At 44.1% G+C, this 15,899-nt stretch overlaps 1 protein-coding gene across 1 annotated transcript in view; it reads right to left on the bottom strand.

Annotated features, from left to right (window-relative positions):
* The window catches only part of CARMIL2 (capping protein regulator and myosin 1 linker 2), a 72,737-nt gene that overhangs the window by 37,132 nt on the left and 19,706 nt on the right, over positions 1–15,899 (bottom strand). The window contains exons 14-25 of the mRNA XM_048516081.1: positions 15,624–15,701; positions 14,298–14,374; positions 13,649–13,753; positions 12,671–12,740; positions 11,205–11,286; positions 9,866–9,962; positions 9,665–9,722; positions 8,784–8,959; positions 7,343–7,411; positions 6,949–7,042; positions 6,128–6,223; positions 2,073–2,201 (exon numbers count right to left, since the gene is read on the bottom strand). Of these exons, the coding sequence (XP_048372038.1) occupies positions 2,073–2,201; positions 6,128–6,223; positions 6,949–7,042; positions 7,343–7,411; positions 8,784–8,959; positions 9,665–9,722; positions 9,866–9,962; positions 11,205–11,286; positions 12,671–12,740; positions 13,649–13,753; positions 14,298–14,374; positions 15,624–15,701 (1,131 nt within the window). The remainder of the gene's footprint in view (positions 1–2,072; positions 2,202–6,127; positions 6,224–6,948; positions 7,043–7,342; positions 7,412–8,783; positions 8,960–9,664; positions 9,723–9,865; positions 9,963–11,204; positions 11,287–12,670; positions 12,741–13,648; positions 13,754–14,297; positions 14,375–15,623; positions 15,702–15,899) is intronic.

Genomic DNA, 15,899 nt, shown 5'->3' with positions numbered 1-15,899 from the left:
AGATCAGTTTCCCTGAAGAAAATGGCCGCTTTGAAAGTCTGTCTTCTATGGCAGCGGTGGTGAACCTTTGGCACTCCAGATGTTATGGACTACAATTCCCATCAGCCCCAATTGACCATGCTGGCAGGAGTTGATGGGAATTGTAATCCATAACATCTGGAGTGCCAAAGGTTCACCACCACGGCTCTATGGCATTATACCTTGCTGAAGTCTCTCCCCTTCTCCCCCATGCCCCTCCTCCAAATCTCCGGTAATTGTCCATCATAGAATTGGCAACCCTAATTAACAATGACCACATTTATATTTTACTGAGCAACAGACTGAACTTCATGGCCACTTCATATACTACGCAAAGGCCATCCAGAACTGCCATCCAACCCTCATGCGCTTCCTTCTTCCAACTCACCCTGTTTCTCCTTTTTCCTGACCTTGTCATCCACTGGTTGAGAACATGCTAGTACCCTCAAGATTGATCGTGGCACATGTTTTTGTGAACTAGAAAGCCACTTTGTCAGTGATTGGGTTTGACAAACAATGCAGTAATGGCAAAGCTAATAAACTTTGTGAATTAAATGGTTCAATTAAAGAATTCCAAGGAAAATGGAAAGCATATTACTTATATTATTCTTTAAAAATGGGGAGCTGAAAGAAAGTCGATGAAATGATGCATATAAATTATTATAAATACTCATGATATGTCATATTGAAACGGGGTCCAAAACATTCAAACTTATTACAAACAGAGCATAATAATACAATAATATGTGAATTTCTTATTTTTGGGATTTTTTTTAGAAATCTATAATAATAAATATCAGACTTTCTCATCTATTTTATTTTATTATAATCCATCATATAGTACTGTTTAATATTATTTCACGCAGTGGCGTAGGAGGTGTATCTAATCTGGAGGAACCGGGTTTGATTCCCAGCTCTGCCACCTGAGCTGTGGAGGCTTATCTGGGGAATTCAGATTAGCCTGTACACTCCCACACACGCCAGCTGGGTGACCTTGGGCTAGTCACAGCTTCTCGGAGCTCTCTCAGCCCCACCTACCTCACAGGGTGTTTGTTGTGAGGGGGGAAGGGCAAGGAGATTGTAAGCCCCTTTGAGTCTCCTGCAGGAGAGAAAGGGGGGATATAAATCCAAACTCTTCTTCTCTTCTTCTTCTTCTTCTTCTTACATTATTCTTTACAGCTTTTCACAGCTATTTTCATATATTGTTTATTAGATTATGGTTGTTAATATTAAATGTGCATTTTTTCCATAGTTTGCTGATATAATTGTAATTGTTGTCTTGATTTTCCTTCCATTTTTCTGTCTTGTTTGCTAATGAGAGTCACTGGCTCACAAGAAAAACAATAAAACAACAGCAAATACATAAAAAAACAACTCAATAAAACATGTCAATAAAAACAAGGAAATAAAATATTAAAGGTAATAAAAATATACTGAGGCATTAAAGCATCAGGGGAAAAATGGAGCAGTCTATACTGATAATGATAAAAGTGTCTTAAGGCTCAGGCCAGACCATAAGGAAGCAAATAAAGATATATTTTCCTAATCAAAAGAATTAATGAAAAGAATGATAAATGAGGAAAATAAATGTTTTCATCCTACATTTAGGATGAAATGTGGGATGCCTAAAAGACAGTAGGGTGCTGCCACTGAGAAGCCCCCCGAATTTTGACACCTGATGTCTGGAACAGGAGAAGTGCTGAGCAGGTAGACCTGCCAGAGAGCTAGCGTGGTATAGTGGTTAAGAGCAGGTGGATTCTAATCTGGAGACACCCCACCTGAGTGGCAGAGGCTTATCTGGTGAACCAGATGCGTTTCTGCACTCCTACATTTCTGCTGAGTGACCTTGGGCTAGTCACAGTTCTTTGGAACTCTCTCAGCCCCACCTACCTCACAGGGTGTTTGTTGTGAGGGGGGAAGGGAAAGGAGCTTGTAAGCCACCTTGAGTCTCCTTGCAGGAGAGAAAGGTGGGGTATACATCCAAACTACTCTTCCTCCTCCTCTTCCTTCTTCAGAACTTACACATATAGGACAATGAAGGGGGGGAAACTCACGTTGATGGCAAGATGGGCATCCACAATGGCTTCTTTTGCCAGGAGGATGTCAGCTTTCACCTCCACGTCTTGGACAGAGGCGAGCATCTCAATGCTCTGCTGCATGGACTGGCATGCCTGCATCATGACCTAGAACACAGGGCAAGAAGCAGGAGATCACCAGAAGGGGTGGTTTTTCCAGACTCCAGTCCTGGCTCAGTGATACAGTTTATGCAATAAAATAAAACCAGTTTGAAAGATGATAGAATTACCATGATTTTCTTTACATAAATAAAAAAAGAACACCTTTGAGCAGGGCCAAATCAGGACCTCTAGGGGCAGTGGTGGAATCCAAAAACTTTAGTAACAGGTTCCCATGGTGGTGGGATTCAAACTGTGGCATAGCGCCAATGGGGCTGGGCGGGGCATGACGGGGGCGTGGCCGGGCATTCCGGGGGCGGGGCATTGCTGGGCAGGGCTGTGGCAAGGACCCAGCCACTGCGCCAGTCCTTGGGCGGGAAATGAATGCACGCAGGTGCAGGCTGCCACACACACTGGTGCACCTCCTGCTAGACTGCTTCAAGTTCTGCACGCTACTGCTGAGAGGAGGGGCGTAACTAAGGCAAAAATCACATGGCAAAATCACCAATTAGTAACCCCCTCTCGGCACACACAAATAATTAGTAACCTACTCTCGGGAACCTATGAGAACCTGCTGGATCCCACCTCTGTCTAGGGGCCCTGAAAAGATGATGGTACCCCCATATCCTGTATATGTAATTCAAAATAAAAATGATAGTAAACCATATATATAAACCACATCGTATATATAAACCATATATATAAACCACACACTGTGTGACAGCTGTCTAGATAGGAAGGGCTCCTGGAGGTAATTGATGGCATTTGCTCTTCAAACTGAAGTAGGGAATTAAAACATATGTAAAGTGGGGAATTAAACTGAAGTGGGGAACTGAAACATATGTAAAGGAGGTTCTATGGTTCAGTGGCAGAGAACATGGAAGTTGCCAGGTTCAACCCCCAGTTAAAAGAACTCTGGGAAAAGCTACACCTGAGACTGTCAAGTGGACACTGCAGCTGGTTTTTCTAAAAATATTAAGACACCATCTCTCCAGAGACATTTTTGAGGCAGTTCACAAGAAAAAAATCATTTAAAAAATTATAAAATCATTAACATTCACAATCATTCACAACATGAAATCATTAAAATTTACAGTCATTCACAACTCAGCCAATGAAACCCCGGAACACAAAACATTTGGCAACTGAAATGATTCCCATAAAACATCCTCAGGTCAGAAGCTGGTTGTAAACACAGTTTAAAAGGGTCTGGCGGTATGAGGCGGGGAATCTAAGAAAGAAACAAGCCTCCCAAGAGGAAGGGAAATATCATTATGAATGTTTGGTAAAATATATTTTTATAATTGTATTCTCAGTCAAAAATAGCTTATGATAACAGGATTTTTCCCTGGTTAACAAAAGCATAAAAGAATTCCACACACAGGGACTCCTTTTCTTATTTTTCAGATGCCTCAGCAGAAGATTCAAAATTTACCACCATGAAGAACACCATCATGTGAAGATGTAACAGCTAATGGGCTTCTTCAATGGTCCTTTCCACACAGCACAGATAAAATGTCTTGTAGACATTTTTTTGTCTGTACAGTGTTGCCAGGGAAAGTGCCCCCCCCCCCCCCGCACTAGCTTACTGAAGCTTGGCAGTTTCATTTTCTCGTACCCCCACCATTTTGTGATGCAGAGATTCTCTGTCCCTGCTGAAGATTTCCCACAGAGGTTTCCTCTGCTCGCAGTTCATCCATGTGTAATTTCATTGTAAAAATACATGAATTCAGTTTGTTTTCCCTGGCGATCCTGTTTCTGGATTCTTGTGTTGGGGTGATAGTTGTTGGGTTGGGTGCATGTGTCATTTTTCCTTTTTCTTGTTTGTTTTGAGGGGGTGTTTGCAAAGATACGACAACTCAAATACGTGCATGTTGCAGATTCTTGTGTTGTGTTGTCGTAGCTTTGCAGACATCCTCAAGATGTGCGGAAAAGACCAATGTCTTTTTAAAGAAATCTCATATCATCGGAGGTGTTTTGTCCACCACAAGAAAAAACAGTTTCAAGAGTAGGTGCACTATCACCCCAACACAAGAGGGAGATTTTGATTTATAACTTGTCCAACAGGCTTTTAACTGAACATGAAATGAAGAGCTGAAAACAAGGGTTTATCTTCTGTGACAGCTCCACAGTATGGTCCTTTGGGTTCATGGTTTAACATTTTCAAATATATTAGAATCTTGAGTTTAAAGACTTCCTTAGTGATAACAGACAATAGGGCATTCAAAAGTTTACTTCTTTCCATTCTACATCATATTTTATACTCCTGGGTTGTTCTATTCCACTATATGCTGTCCATATTTTTGAAAATCAAATACGTCATGACTTGGAAAGCTTAGAAAACAAGACCAAGCCTAAATAGACCAATTTAAGTAACCCTGAAAAAAATGACTTTAAATTGTTTAGCTCAAGATAATGTCATTATTAAATAAGAAGATAAGACATGGAATAGACAGGATTATTAATCAGAAGTTATGAAACAGCTTAATAATCAGTCACATTATGTTCTTTACACTCATGATCCTGTCAAATACATCCAGAACAAGATTAGTATCTTAATGAAAGAAGACAAAATTTGGGGGCAAAATTATGTCTCTCCATGTGAGAGACAATTTTAAGACAACTCAAATCCCAGAATACCAGCTTTTAAAATGTTACACCAAAAATTAATAATACTTCCCCCTCTTCTGTGAGATTTTCAAAAACAAATCTGGCTATGAATCAGCTCTGAACTCTATTTCCAAATATGTTGGCTTCTTTCACAAGCCATTTGTCCCTAGGATAAAATCTTATATAAAATAAGTTCATCAACAAGCTGGGTGAAATATAATGTATTGATGCAAATACCTTCTTGGTTACATTAGATATTGCATCTCTCTATACCAATATTCCCCCAGATAGGGACATTATCCATCATGGAAAACATTTTAAATAAAAGATGAAATAGATATCCTCCTACATATTTCCTCATGGCATTAGTGGAGATAGCATTGCCTCCTATTTAATGACAAACTTCACTGTCACGTCGAAGGTATTTCCATGGAGTCTATTCTACTAATGTGCATTTTATAATACGTTTCCTCAAAACGGATCTGTGAGGAAATGGACATAGATTTATTTACTATGCGCAGGTTTCTGGCTACTAGAACATTAATGCATCAACTACATGTATTTCTTACTCAGCTACCACTGTCTTTTAAAAACAGTTTTTAAAGACATGTCCTAGATGCTACTTGTGCCCACTATTCTGAAGATTTGTTTATATTTATTAATTTTTACAAATCCCCCTGAGAGGGCTGCCAACCCTACATGGGGGAATTTTGGGAGATTTGGAGAGTGGAGCCTGGAAAAAGCTGAGTTTGGAGACAAGTGGGATTTCAGCTGGGTATAATTCCATAGAGTCCACCCTCCGAAGGAGCCATTTAGTCCAGGAGAATTGAGCTCTGTAGGATGGGGATCAGTAGCAATTCCGAGAGATCTCTAAGCCCTTCCTGGAGGCTGGCAACCCTAACCCCTCGATGAAGCATAAGCAAAGCACTTAGGGATTGTCAAGGTCAATAAATTATTTTCCCCACTGCATTAGTTGTTCTTTTGCTTTTCTCTTGTTATTAGTGCATACCTCTTCCTCGCCCGCTGCCCTACCCCCGCTTCATTTTTAAGCTGTTCTTTGCACCTTCCATTTTCTGGGTCTGAGAAGCAGCTGGGGCCAATGCAAGGACCGTGGTGTAATTTGGTGGCAAAAGTCCTCTTGGAGTGAATAACGTTTGCTTCTATGGAAAGGATGAGGAAATAGCCTGTTGCCAGAGAAGAGATCTTGTTCCTGGATGGGCTATTCATCTGGCCCAGCTCCTGCACCCTTTTAGTCACTGCCTTTTGTCCTCCACAGTAATCTCTCCAATTTGAGAGGCAGACAATAAGGGGCCCAGAGTTCCCACCTGTTCAGAAGAGCTGGCTATGTTGTCTAGCTGCAACTGCAATTTCCCTTTGGGGAAGGCTTCTTGCATTTGATTTCTTGTGAGATATGATTGTATCTGCAGAATACAGAAGAGACATGAGTCATAGAACTGGCACCCCAAAAGAGCCATATTTACTCAGCACTGAGTAATACTGAGCACGCTGGGGTGCATGCTCCATACTTGGAGGCACTTTGCACATATTCAGTTACTTAGTCCTGGGCGTTCAGAATGGGCTCCAAGACTGTGTGATAAGTAACAAAAGAACAAGAAGAAGAGTTTGGATTTATACCCCGCCTTTCTGTCCTATAAGGAGACTCAAGGTGGCTTACAATAACCTTCCCTTCCCCTCTCCACAACAGACACCTTGTGAGGTAGGTGGGGCTGACAGAGCTCCAAGGAACTGTGATTAGCCCAAGGTCATCCAGCAGGAATGTAGGAATCGAGAAACAAATCTGGTTCACCAGATAAGACTCTGCTGCTCATTAAATTAGTGGGGAATCAAACCCAGGTCTCTAGATTAGAGTCCACCTGCTCTTAATCACTACACCATGCTGGCCCTTGAACCACCTGTTTCAGAGGGGATAAAGTTCTGGATATCAGTGTTAGGAGATACCATTAAGAGAAGACCTTGGCCTCCTCTCCTTGTTGTTGGAGCTCTATGGTAACTGGATGGCTTTGGCTACTGTATGAGATAGGATGCTGGACTACATGGACCACTAGTCTGATCCAGCAGGGCTCTTCTTATGTTCTTACACAGCCTGTGTTTAAATTCTTAACTGTCACCTCCTCCCCCCTTTTACCTTGTGTACAACCTCCTCAATTTTCTCTGGATGGCTTCGATAAGCCTGGGCCACATCAGTCACTGGCAAAGGCATGACCATCAGAGTGACATTCCTGGGGAACAGACATAGGCCAATTACACACAAGGTATTTGCCGCATGGTGAGGCAAATGTCCACCACAGTAAGATTTCTTGTATAGACGTATTTTCTCTAGCCCCGCTTTCACTTTCCACTCTCTCCACGGCAAGTGAAACCATTTGTAGCATTAACTTAATTTGCTTTTTGCCAGAGAGCAAATTGTTTGCAGTTTGCCCCTATGGCCCATTTCCTTTTCTTGGATTAAGTTATGAGCAAGCAGTTATGAGCAAACAGCAGTCATGAGCAACCAGCAGTTATGAGCAACCAGTAGTCACCTCTCCAAAGCACGGGCCACATCCAGGAATCCATACACTGTTGTGTTGTTCCTGTCCCAAATTAGAGTCCTGAGAGCAGAAAGGAATGAGAAATGCCTTATCAAATCATGTTGTATATAAAGTTACAATCTTGCTGCGGATTAACCTATCCTGTATAACAAACGATTGTTTTCAAAGGGTAGTTGTGTTGGTCTGCAGCGAAACACAGCCTTCAAACAAATTGGACTCGAATCTAACAAAAGAATGGCAGGGCTTCTCAGTGAGTGTTGATATTCCCTTAATGGGCCTAAGGAGATGGCTCTGGCCACGGTCTCACCAAGGTAGGAAGAGAAGAACTTCCTGTTAACTGAAGGAAGGTGGCTGATGGGTATGGCTTGTGGGACAGAGAGAGAATCAGACAAATTTTGGCTGCGAATGTGCTGAACGAGGAATGCCATCTCTCCCTATTGCTTTCTTTCAGGATCTGATGGGAAGTGGTGGACTTTCTGCCTTGTGCCTCTATGTGCCTCTATGCCTCCACACACCTGCACTCTACCGGTGTAGTTGTAAACAAAGCAAATATTACAAAAACACCATATGTTTCTGCTTCTCTCACTTCCAAAGAGAACCCAGATAGATAAAGCACTACCCTTGGATTCTTTCACTGTTCAGGGAAATGGGCTGCACGTAACAATACTCTATGCTTTCACACAAAAATCAACCCTACCAAAGCAACCAAAGCTTGGATCCATCAGAGTGCTTCTACCCCTAGTGCAACTTTCTCATTTCCCCCCTCCCCAATTGGCTGCTTCCTGATGCTCTGTCATACCTTAGCTGTGTTCAATGTGGCAACCTGCATATTGCACAGACGGGCAGTACCTCTTCCCCAGTTTGGACACACACACACACGGGGAAAGCAATGAAGAAGAAGAAGAAGAAGAAGAAGAGGAGGAGGAGGAGGAGGAGGAGGAGGAGGAGGAGGAGGAGGAGGAGGAGGAGGAGGAGAAGGAGAAGAAGAAGAAGAAGAAGAAGAAGAAGAAGAGGAGGAAGAAGAAGAAGAAGAAGAAGAAGAAGAAGAAGAAGAAGAAGAAGAAGAAGAAGAAGAAGAAGAAGAAGAAGAAGAAGAGGGAGGAGGAGTAGTAGTTTTGGATTTATATCCCCCCCCTTCTCTCCTGCAGGGAGACTCAAAGAGAGGCTTCGACAATCTCCCTTGCCCTTCCCCCTCACAACAAACACCCTGTGAGGTGGGGTGGTGGGCTGAGAGAGCTCCGAGAAGCTGTGACTAGCCCAAGGTCACCCAGCTGGCGTGTGTGGGAGTGTACAGGCTAATCTGAATTCCCCAGATAAGCCTCCACAGCTCAGGCGACAGAGCTGGGAATCAAACCCGGTTCCTCCAGATTAGATACACGAGCTCTTAACCTCCTACGCCACTGCTGCTCCTGCTTACTTGAGGCTGACACACCTGAGCATTGTATTCATAGACAAGGCTTTGGCCAGGATCTTGGCACCAAAGTCTCCCATGGCATTGCCGCTGATGTCCAGCGTCACCAGGTTGCTGCTGCTGCTTCCCAAGCTGTCCAGGAGAATGCTGGTTCCCAGTTTCAGACGGGATTCTGCTACTGACAGGGATTTGACAGACTAGAATAAAGTCAGGGATTGGAAGAACAATTTAAAGTTTACATGTCATGTTAGTTTGAAGGAGAATTACTGTAAGTTATTTTACAGGTGGAATTTATATCCTTCTAAACTAGCGAAAATATATAAAGGTGTCTCAAATACTTGCTGGAAATGTGGGAAAGCAAAAGGTTCTTTTTTCCATTCATGGTGGGGTTGTGAGCTAATGAAATTGTCTGGTGCATTATATACAATTTAATGAAACTGATATTGGGTTATGGGTTTAAATTTTCTCCAGAATTATTCTAACTCAATATATTGGACCCTTCAGTTAAAAGAGAAAACTTTTCATTAATGTAATATAGGATTACTGCAGCTCGACTAGTTGTCACTAAAGTCTGGAGGTCTCCAGCGGTCCCGACACCCAAAGAATGGCTAAGAAAATTAACAGAACTAATGACAATGGACAAATTACCATCTATTATGAGACTTCAAAATTTGGATTATTTTGTGAAAATATGGAACCCTGTAATTATTTAAAAGACAAGAGTGAATATGTGTACTTACTAAGAACTCTTCAATTATAATTAATCATGAGACATGACATTTATTTAAATATAAAAATACTGGACTTCAGAAATGAATAGTTCATAGAAACAGTTCCTAAGTTTGTCTCAGGCTGGTTAAGACATGACCACTGAAGATGAAACACTAGAGCCCCACACTTACACAGTCTTCGTCCTGAGTGAGCTGAACAATGCGGTGTAAAATATCATCTAGGGCTTCCCTGGGGGAGAGAAAAAGCAAAGTTGCTATTCTCATACTCTGGATCTGGATTCTGCTAGCATGAATACACCAAGACTGAATTCATGATTGCTTACTCATGCTTCCATGTTTTTAAAAATGGCAACAAAAGGCTATGGGGCTTACCTGGACCGGATGTTGAAGTTCTTCCCCAGAGCAATGTGTCTGATGGACCTGCTTCGACTGATGGCCAACACCAATGTCACCATGTCAGAATCAAAGCCTGCAGAAAGGGCAGCCACAGTAAGCAAACGCAGCGCATGGTCTTGCTTATGTAACCCCCATGCTCAGAATGGGTTGACCCAGAAAGGGGCGGAGACTCAAAGCAGCAAGAAGGCTGCAGAGCTCTTTGGAGGAGACAAGGCTACCAGACTCGGGCCTTGATTTCTATAAGCCCTTAACACCTTGTTAAGGTAACTGCAATGTTGTTGGGAACTACTGGGAAGGTGGTAGTTTATTTTTGCTATGTTGTAAATGTTGGAGTTTATTGTTTCAGGGTTTTTGTGTTTGTAATGGGTGAAAGTTCTCCTGGAAACCTTCATCATGTTGAATCCTGTTCATCAAGCCCTTGGAGTCTTCAGGAGCCAACCCACTTGCAAAGAAGAATTGGACTTGGCAATATCAGAAGACTGTAACTAGAAGGACTTGAAAATGCAACCTGAACAGGACCTTGAAATGTGATGTTAAATGTTGATGTTATATGTTAAGAAAGTAAATCATTTTGTTTTTAAAATTTGTTGTTGCAAACTCATTCCAAGTGCTGCCCCACAGAACCCACAGATAGAGGTTACAAATACACTGGTGGATGCTCCAATGTTGGTAGAGCAAACTCAGGGAAGGGCCCTTAAGAAAAGAAGCCCCAAGCAAGACGTGGGAAGCAGGGTCCTGTTTGCTAGGGAATGGGAAGGTGGAAGTAAGCAGGCACTGCAGACCCTTGCAGTAAGTGGAACTTAGATTCTAGTAACTTCATTCATTTATTTTATTAAAACATTTATAGGGACCTATACAACTGGCAAAGCTGTTTTCCTCTCCTCCATTTTATCCTCTCAACGACAGCCCCATGAAGTTGGTTAGATGCAGAGACGACTGTCCCAAAGTCACCAAGCAAGCTTTCAGACTAGAGACTCAAACCTGGGTCTCTCAGATCTTAATTTGGCACTCTGGTCACTTCACCAGCATTGGCTGTCAAACCATCAAGGGCCGCTGGCCTGCTTGGCCTGTCCCTTTGGGAAGATGGAGAGGGCAAGTGGGCATCACATCCTTTTTAACACCCCAGAAACTTAGGAGTGTCTGTATATCTAGTCTAAGCACAGGATAAATACTGAACCCAACAGTCCAAGCACAGCTAGGTTGGCTATCTGTGCCCAAGAGAACTGGAACCTCATCGCAAGGAGCTCAGACTCACTTTCAAGCTCATGGACAAAGGCAGTTTGAGCTGTCAAGGCAGAGAAATGGATAGACCTACCGTTGTCAGACAAATTCAGATTCCCAATTGAGCTGGCATCCAACAGCAGGTCCTGGATCACCTGGGCACCAGCGGATCTCAGCTGTTCAATTAGCACAATAGGTAAAGAAAATTCAAACCAACTTGAGCGCCTGTCTTAATCTCCAGCACTTCATAAAGCTGAAAACTCTGTCCCTGTAGTATTCGTATGCAGTCATTCTTTACAATTTAAAAACACACTCAAACACGCAAAGGCGTATTGGGGGGCGGGAATGGTGCCCGGGGACAACACCTTCTCTGGGTGCCCTCACCACCCCAATGCGCCCCCCCCCCCATGCTCAAGGGTAGAGCTCGAGGGAAGGTGAACCTTAAAAAAAAATTCTGACCACTTAGGTCAGCTCTCACACACAACAGTGCCAGGAAAGTCACATCTTTCTGCATGTGCTTAATGAGCCGGGAATTCTGGAAGGGTGGTTTTAAAAATGTTTGGGGTTCCCATGCCTCAGGAAAGCCCTTTGAAGAGGGTGGGGCAGCGCCAAAGCAGCACTGTCCCAGCCCTCTCTGGAAAAGACATTGTGGTGTAGCACCAATGGGGCAGGAGGTAATAATGCCCCGGTTGGTTTCTTGCAGTATTTTGGCCGAAGTTCTTGCTCCAATCTCTTGCTGAAAAAGGGCTGTGGAATTCACGCTCTGCAGAACTGGAAAAGTGCCCCTCATGAATACTGAACCATTTGGGTGAAATTTGCAATCTTTTACGGAAAGGTATTGGACATCCGTCTAGTGTCCGGTTAAGGACTTTGCTAACAGAATGATTTAAAATTTGAGCCAGCTGCATTGGCTCCCAGTGGAGTTCCGGATCATCCACAAGGTATGGGTATTAACCTTTAAGGCTTTGTTGCCTGGGGCCCCTATACCTGACCACCTTACCCCATATGTTCCCTACACGGCCTCTGCATTCAGTAGAGGCTAAATTTACTGGTGGTCCCCAGCCCCTCAATGATATCGTGTTGGCCTCCACTCCGGCTAGGTTGCCTTTACAGCCCTGGCCCCCCGCCTGGTAGAACACTCTTCTTGCTAATTGTCCGGGTGCCTCTGCGGGACTTTGGAGAGTTCCACAGGGCCTGTAAGACTGAGTTGTTTCACCGGGCCTTCGGGGAGGCCAGCCGCTGATGGTGTGCACCCTTCCTGTCCCTCCCTTTAACATTCTGGGAGTTTGTGACATCTATACCGTCCCCTCCGGGAGGGGTTTTTTACTGATAGTTTTAATGCTGGACGCCAAATGATTCATACGGAACGCTGTAATTTTATATATTTTAATGGTGTCAATTATTTTAATGTTATTGTTATATCGTTTTGTAATATTTGTTGTTCACCGCCCAGAGCCCTTAGGGGATGGGGCGGTTTATAAATGCAATAATAAAATAAAATAAAATAAAATAAATCTTCTGTTCTTCAAAACTGCCCCTCCAACACACAGCTTTTCTCACCTCGCAGCCACTCAGGTCCAGGTGCAGGCCGGTTAACTGGGAATTCCGTGCCAAACCCTGCAGCAAGGCTCTGGGACAAATCAGAAGAAAGAGGCATACAATCGCCGAGAGGAATGAGGGGAGCCTGGTCTCAACAAGTAACTGGTTCCCACCCACCGCCATTTTCTTTCCTTCCTGACACTCCAACTCCCTGTGTTCTTACTACATTGTTTCCCTCTATGGTTACTGCTAAGTAAAGAAGGGTGGGGAATTACTGCTTGTGGCTGTCTACAGCAGCTTCCTTGGTTAATACTAGCTACCAATGACCCAGCAGCCCTTTTTTTTGCATATACTACTTTGTAATCAGTGAGATTCCATTCTTCAGCATGGCTTTTAGACAGTGAACATTTACAAACAGGAAAGCAAGGCTGGAAAACAAGGGGTTGGATCCCATCTCAGTTCCATGTATGGAAGTGGAACTTCTCCATCTGTCTCTTCCTGAAACAGGCCCCCAATGGTCCCTGAAAGGCTAGCCCTAGGGGACAGGAAACCTCCAGAGGCAGCATAAAGGAGAAGATGGAAGGTTGCCATACTTATTTAGCCATCAAGTCACAGCTGACTTATGGCGACCCCATGGGATTTTCAAGGCAAGAGAAGTTCAGAGGTGGTTTGCCACTGCCTGTCAACACATCACAACCCTGACATTCCTTGGAGGTCTCCCATTCAAATACTAGCTAGAGTCAGGGCTGAGTGTGTGTGACTGGCACAAAACCACCCAGCAATTTCTATGGCAAAGTGGGGATTCGAACTTGGGTTTCCCAGGTCCTAGTCTGACACCTTAACCACTACACCACATTTGGATCTTTTAGACAGGAGCTAACCTTACAGTAGTCACAAGATCACCCAAGTATGCAACCAAGATGGTTATGGAAACCAGACAGTACTCAATGCCCGCTCTCATCTTTGAGAGTCTGTTCCAGTCACTCATCTCCTTCTTACCTCAAAGCTTCTGGAGGAAGCTTGGTTCCAGCCAACGAAATGTGTTGGAGGACAGAGGCCTTCCTGAAGAACTTGCCAATAGCAGGAGGAGCCTCTCTGTTCTTTCTGTCAAGAAAATGTAGATCGCTCAGACAACAGTTGCCCTCCCCCAGGACATTTCCTTTGAGGCCCTGTCTGACAGAGCCAGCACCAACAGAAACCACTCTTGAGGACAAAACCTTGATTTAGAACAGGGGTAGGGAACCTGCGGCTCTCCAGATGTTCAGGAACTACAATTCCCATCAGCCCCTGTCAGCATGGCCAATTGGCCATGCTGGCAGGGGCTGATGGGAATTGTAGTTCCTGAACATCTGGAGAGCCGCAGGTTCCCTACCCCTGATTTAGAAACACAAGGCTCTGCTGGTAGTCACCAGGATCCAGGTCATGAGGAGGTTCATGAGGACACTGGGTCCCAGAGTCTGGCTGAGAAGAGAAGAGCAGATGACAGAGCAGAAGCAAAGGAAGCCTGAGGTGGCTTTGTTGGTATTTTGCAAGTGTCTGTCACAACTCAGTTATAAAAGGGTTAACTGTTTGCCTATAAACAAGTTGCTGAAGTCACTGTTTAATAGATCAGGTCATAAAAAGCAGCAAAAGCACTTCACAGCCTTACTTGTGGGAGTATATGTTCTTGGAGAGGTTCAGGTGGACAAGGCTCCCGCAGCATCCACCAGCCAGAGCACCGAAGAGCTGGGAAGAGAAAAAGACAGCCTTGAGTAATTTTGAGAATTTTAGCCAACAGGCTAAAGCCCTACTTTGTAACATAAGCAGCAATTTCTTCCAAGACGGGAGGACCTGTTGACCAGCTAACCAAGAACCATTCTCTGGTCAGATGAACATAGAAGCTTATAAGGCCTGTTGCTACTCAGCAGAGATGCAATGTACCATTGACGGTGACACCATTTCCCCTTCTTTCTCTTCTTCCCAGGTGCTTTCTAGAAATCTTGACCTTCTTCTTACCTTTGTATACAAGACACCCAATGTGGATGCTGAGGGGAAGCCAGCTATTGTACTTACTTCTGTTGCTAGGGTTGCCAACTCCACCTGGGGAAGTTCATGGAGATTGAGAGTGGTATTTGGGGAGAGTGTGATTTGAGGAGGGAGCTCAGTGGGAAAGGTACACCACTGTAGGACCTCCATTTCTACCAGGGTGTTTGGTATATCACAGAGTTCATCCACCAAAGTTTCCTCCAGGGGAAGTGATCTCTGGAGATCAGTTGGAATCCAGGTACTTTGATTGTGTGTTCCTGCATTGCAAGGGGTTGGACTTGATGGCTCTTGGGGTCTCCTCCAACTCTATGACTCTATGATTCTGCTATTTTGAGTTTAGTAACCCTGTCTGTTGCTTTTGGAATCCCTGCGATGTTTTGTGATCCTGTTGTATCTCCTGCTAGATAGCAAGTGAGAAGGACCATAATTTAGTAGTACAGCATATGCTTTGCATGCAAAAATCCCAGATTCCAATCTTTAGCGGCTCTAATAAAAAACAACAACTATTCTGGTATTCAGAAATGGACAAGATATGCACCTGTAGGGTTGCCAGCTCTGTGATGGGAACTTCCTGGAGTTTTGGGGTGGGGGTAAGGGGTGGAGCCTGGAGAAGGTGGAGTTTGGGGACAGGAAGGTGCTCAGAGAGTGCATGATGTCATACAGGCTGCTCTCCAAAGCTGCTGTTTCCTCCGGGGGAACTGATCCCAGTTGAAATTCTAGCAAAACCAGATGATAACCCTGTGCCTATGAGACTTGGGGAGAGGTTCCCAGTCCAAATGGCCAGTCCAGGGTTAGATGAAGCAATGCTCTGTTTCATTGTAAGGCTGCATGATGCCACATCGCCCACTGCACTTACAACAGCCACTTCTTCCTGTAATACGAGACCTTCAGCTGTACGGGGAAAGGACAAGATTTCACAGGCTCCATTGCAAATCTGCCAGGTACTCACTAGATCCAAAGCGCAGTCCGTCCCAGATAAGTCAAGGTGAGCCAAGGCATTTGGCTGGCTCAGGAACAAATACAAGCCCTGGAAGAGAAAAAGTGTTACTTTGGCTTGGTAGCTTGTAATTCATCAATTGTTGCAAGACAGTCTCTGAATGTCATTTTAGGTTTGCAGGCTTGGACCGTCTGACGCTCAAAACCAGGCAGAAGAGGGGTCATTTCTGAGCGCCCAAAAGTCCCAAGTTTAGACAACAGCATGCCAGTACCCCTGACTTTGCTGAGC

The sequence above is a fragment of the Sphaerodactylus townsendi genome, linkage group LG14 (assembly GCF_021028975.2).
Source record: "Sphaerodactylus townsendi isolate TG3544 linkage group LG14, MPM_Stown_v2.3, whole genome shotgun sequence".
Classification (NCBI taxonomy): Eukaryota; Metazoa; Chordata; class Lepidosauria; order Squamata; family Sphaerodactylidae; genus Sphaerodactylus; species Sphaerodactylus townsendi.
The sequence above is the reverse complement of the archived record's forward strand: the minus strand, read 5'-3'. Positions and strand labels throughout refer to the sequence as shown.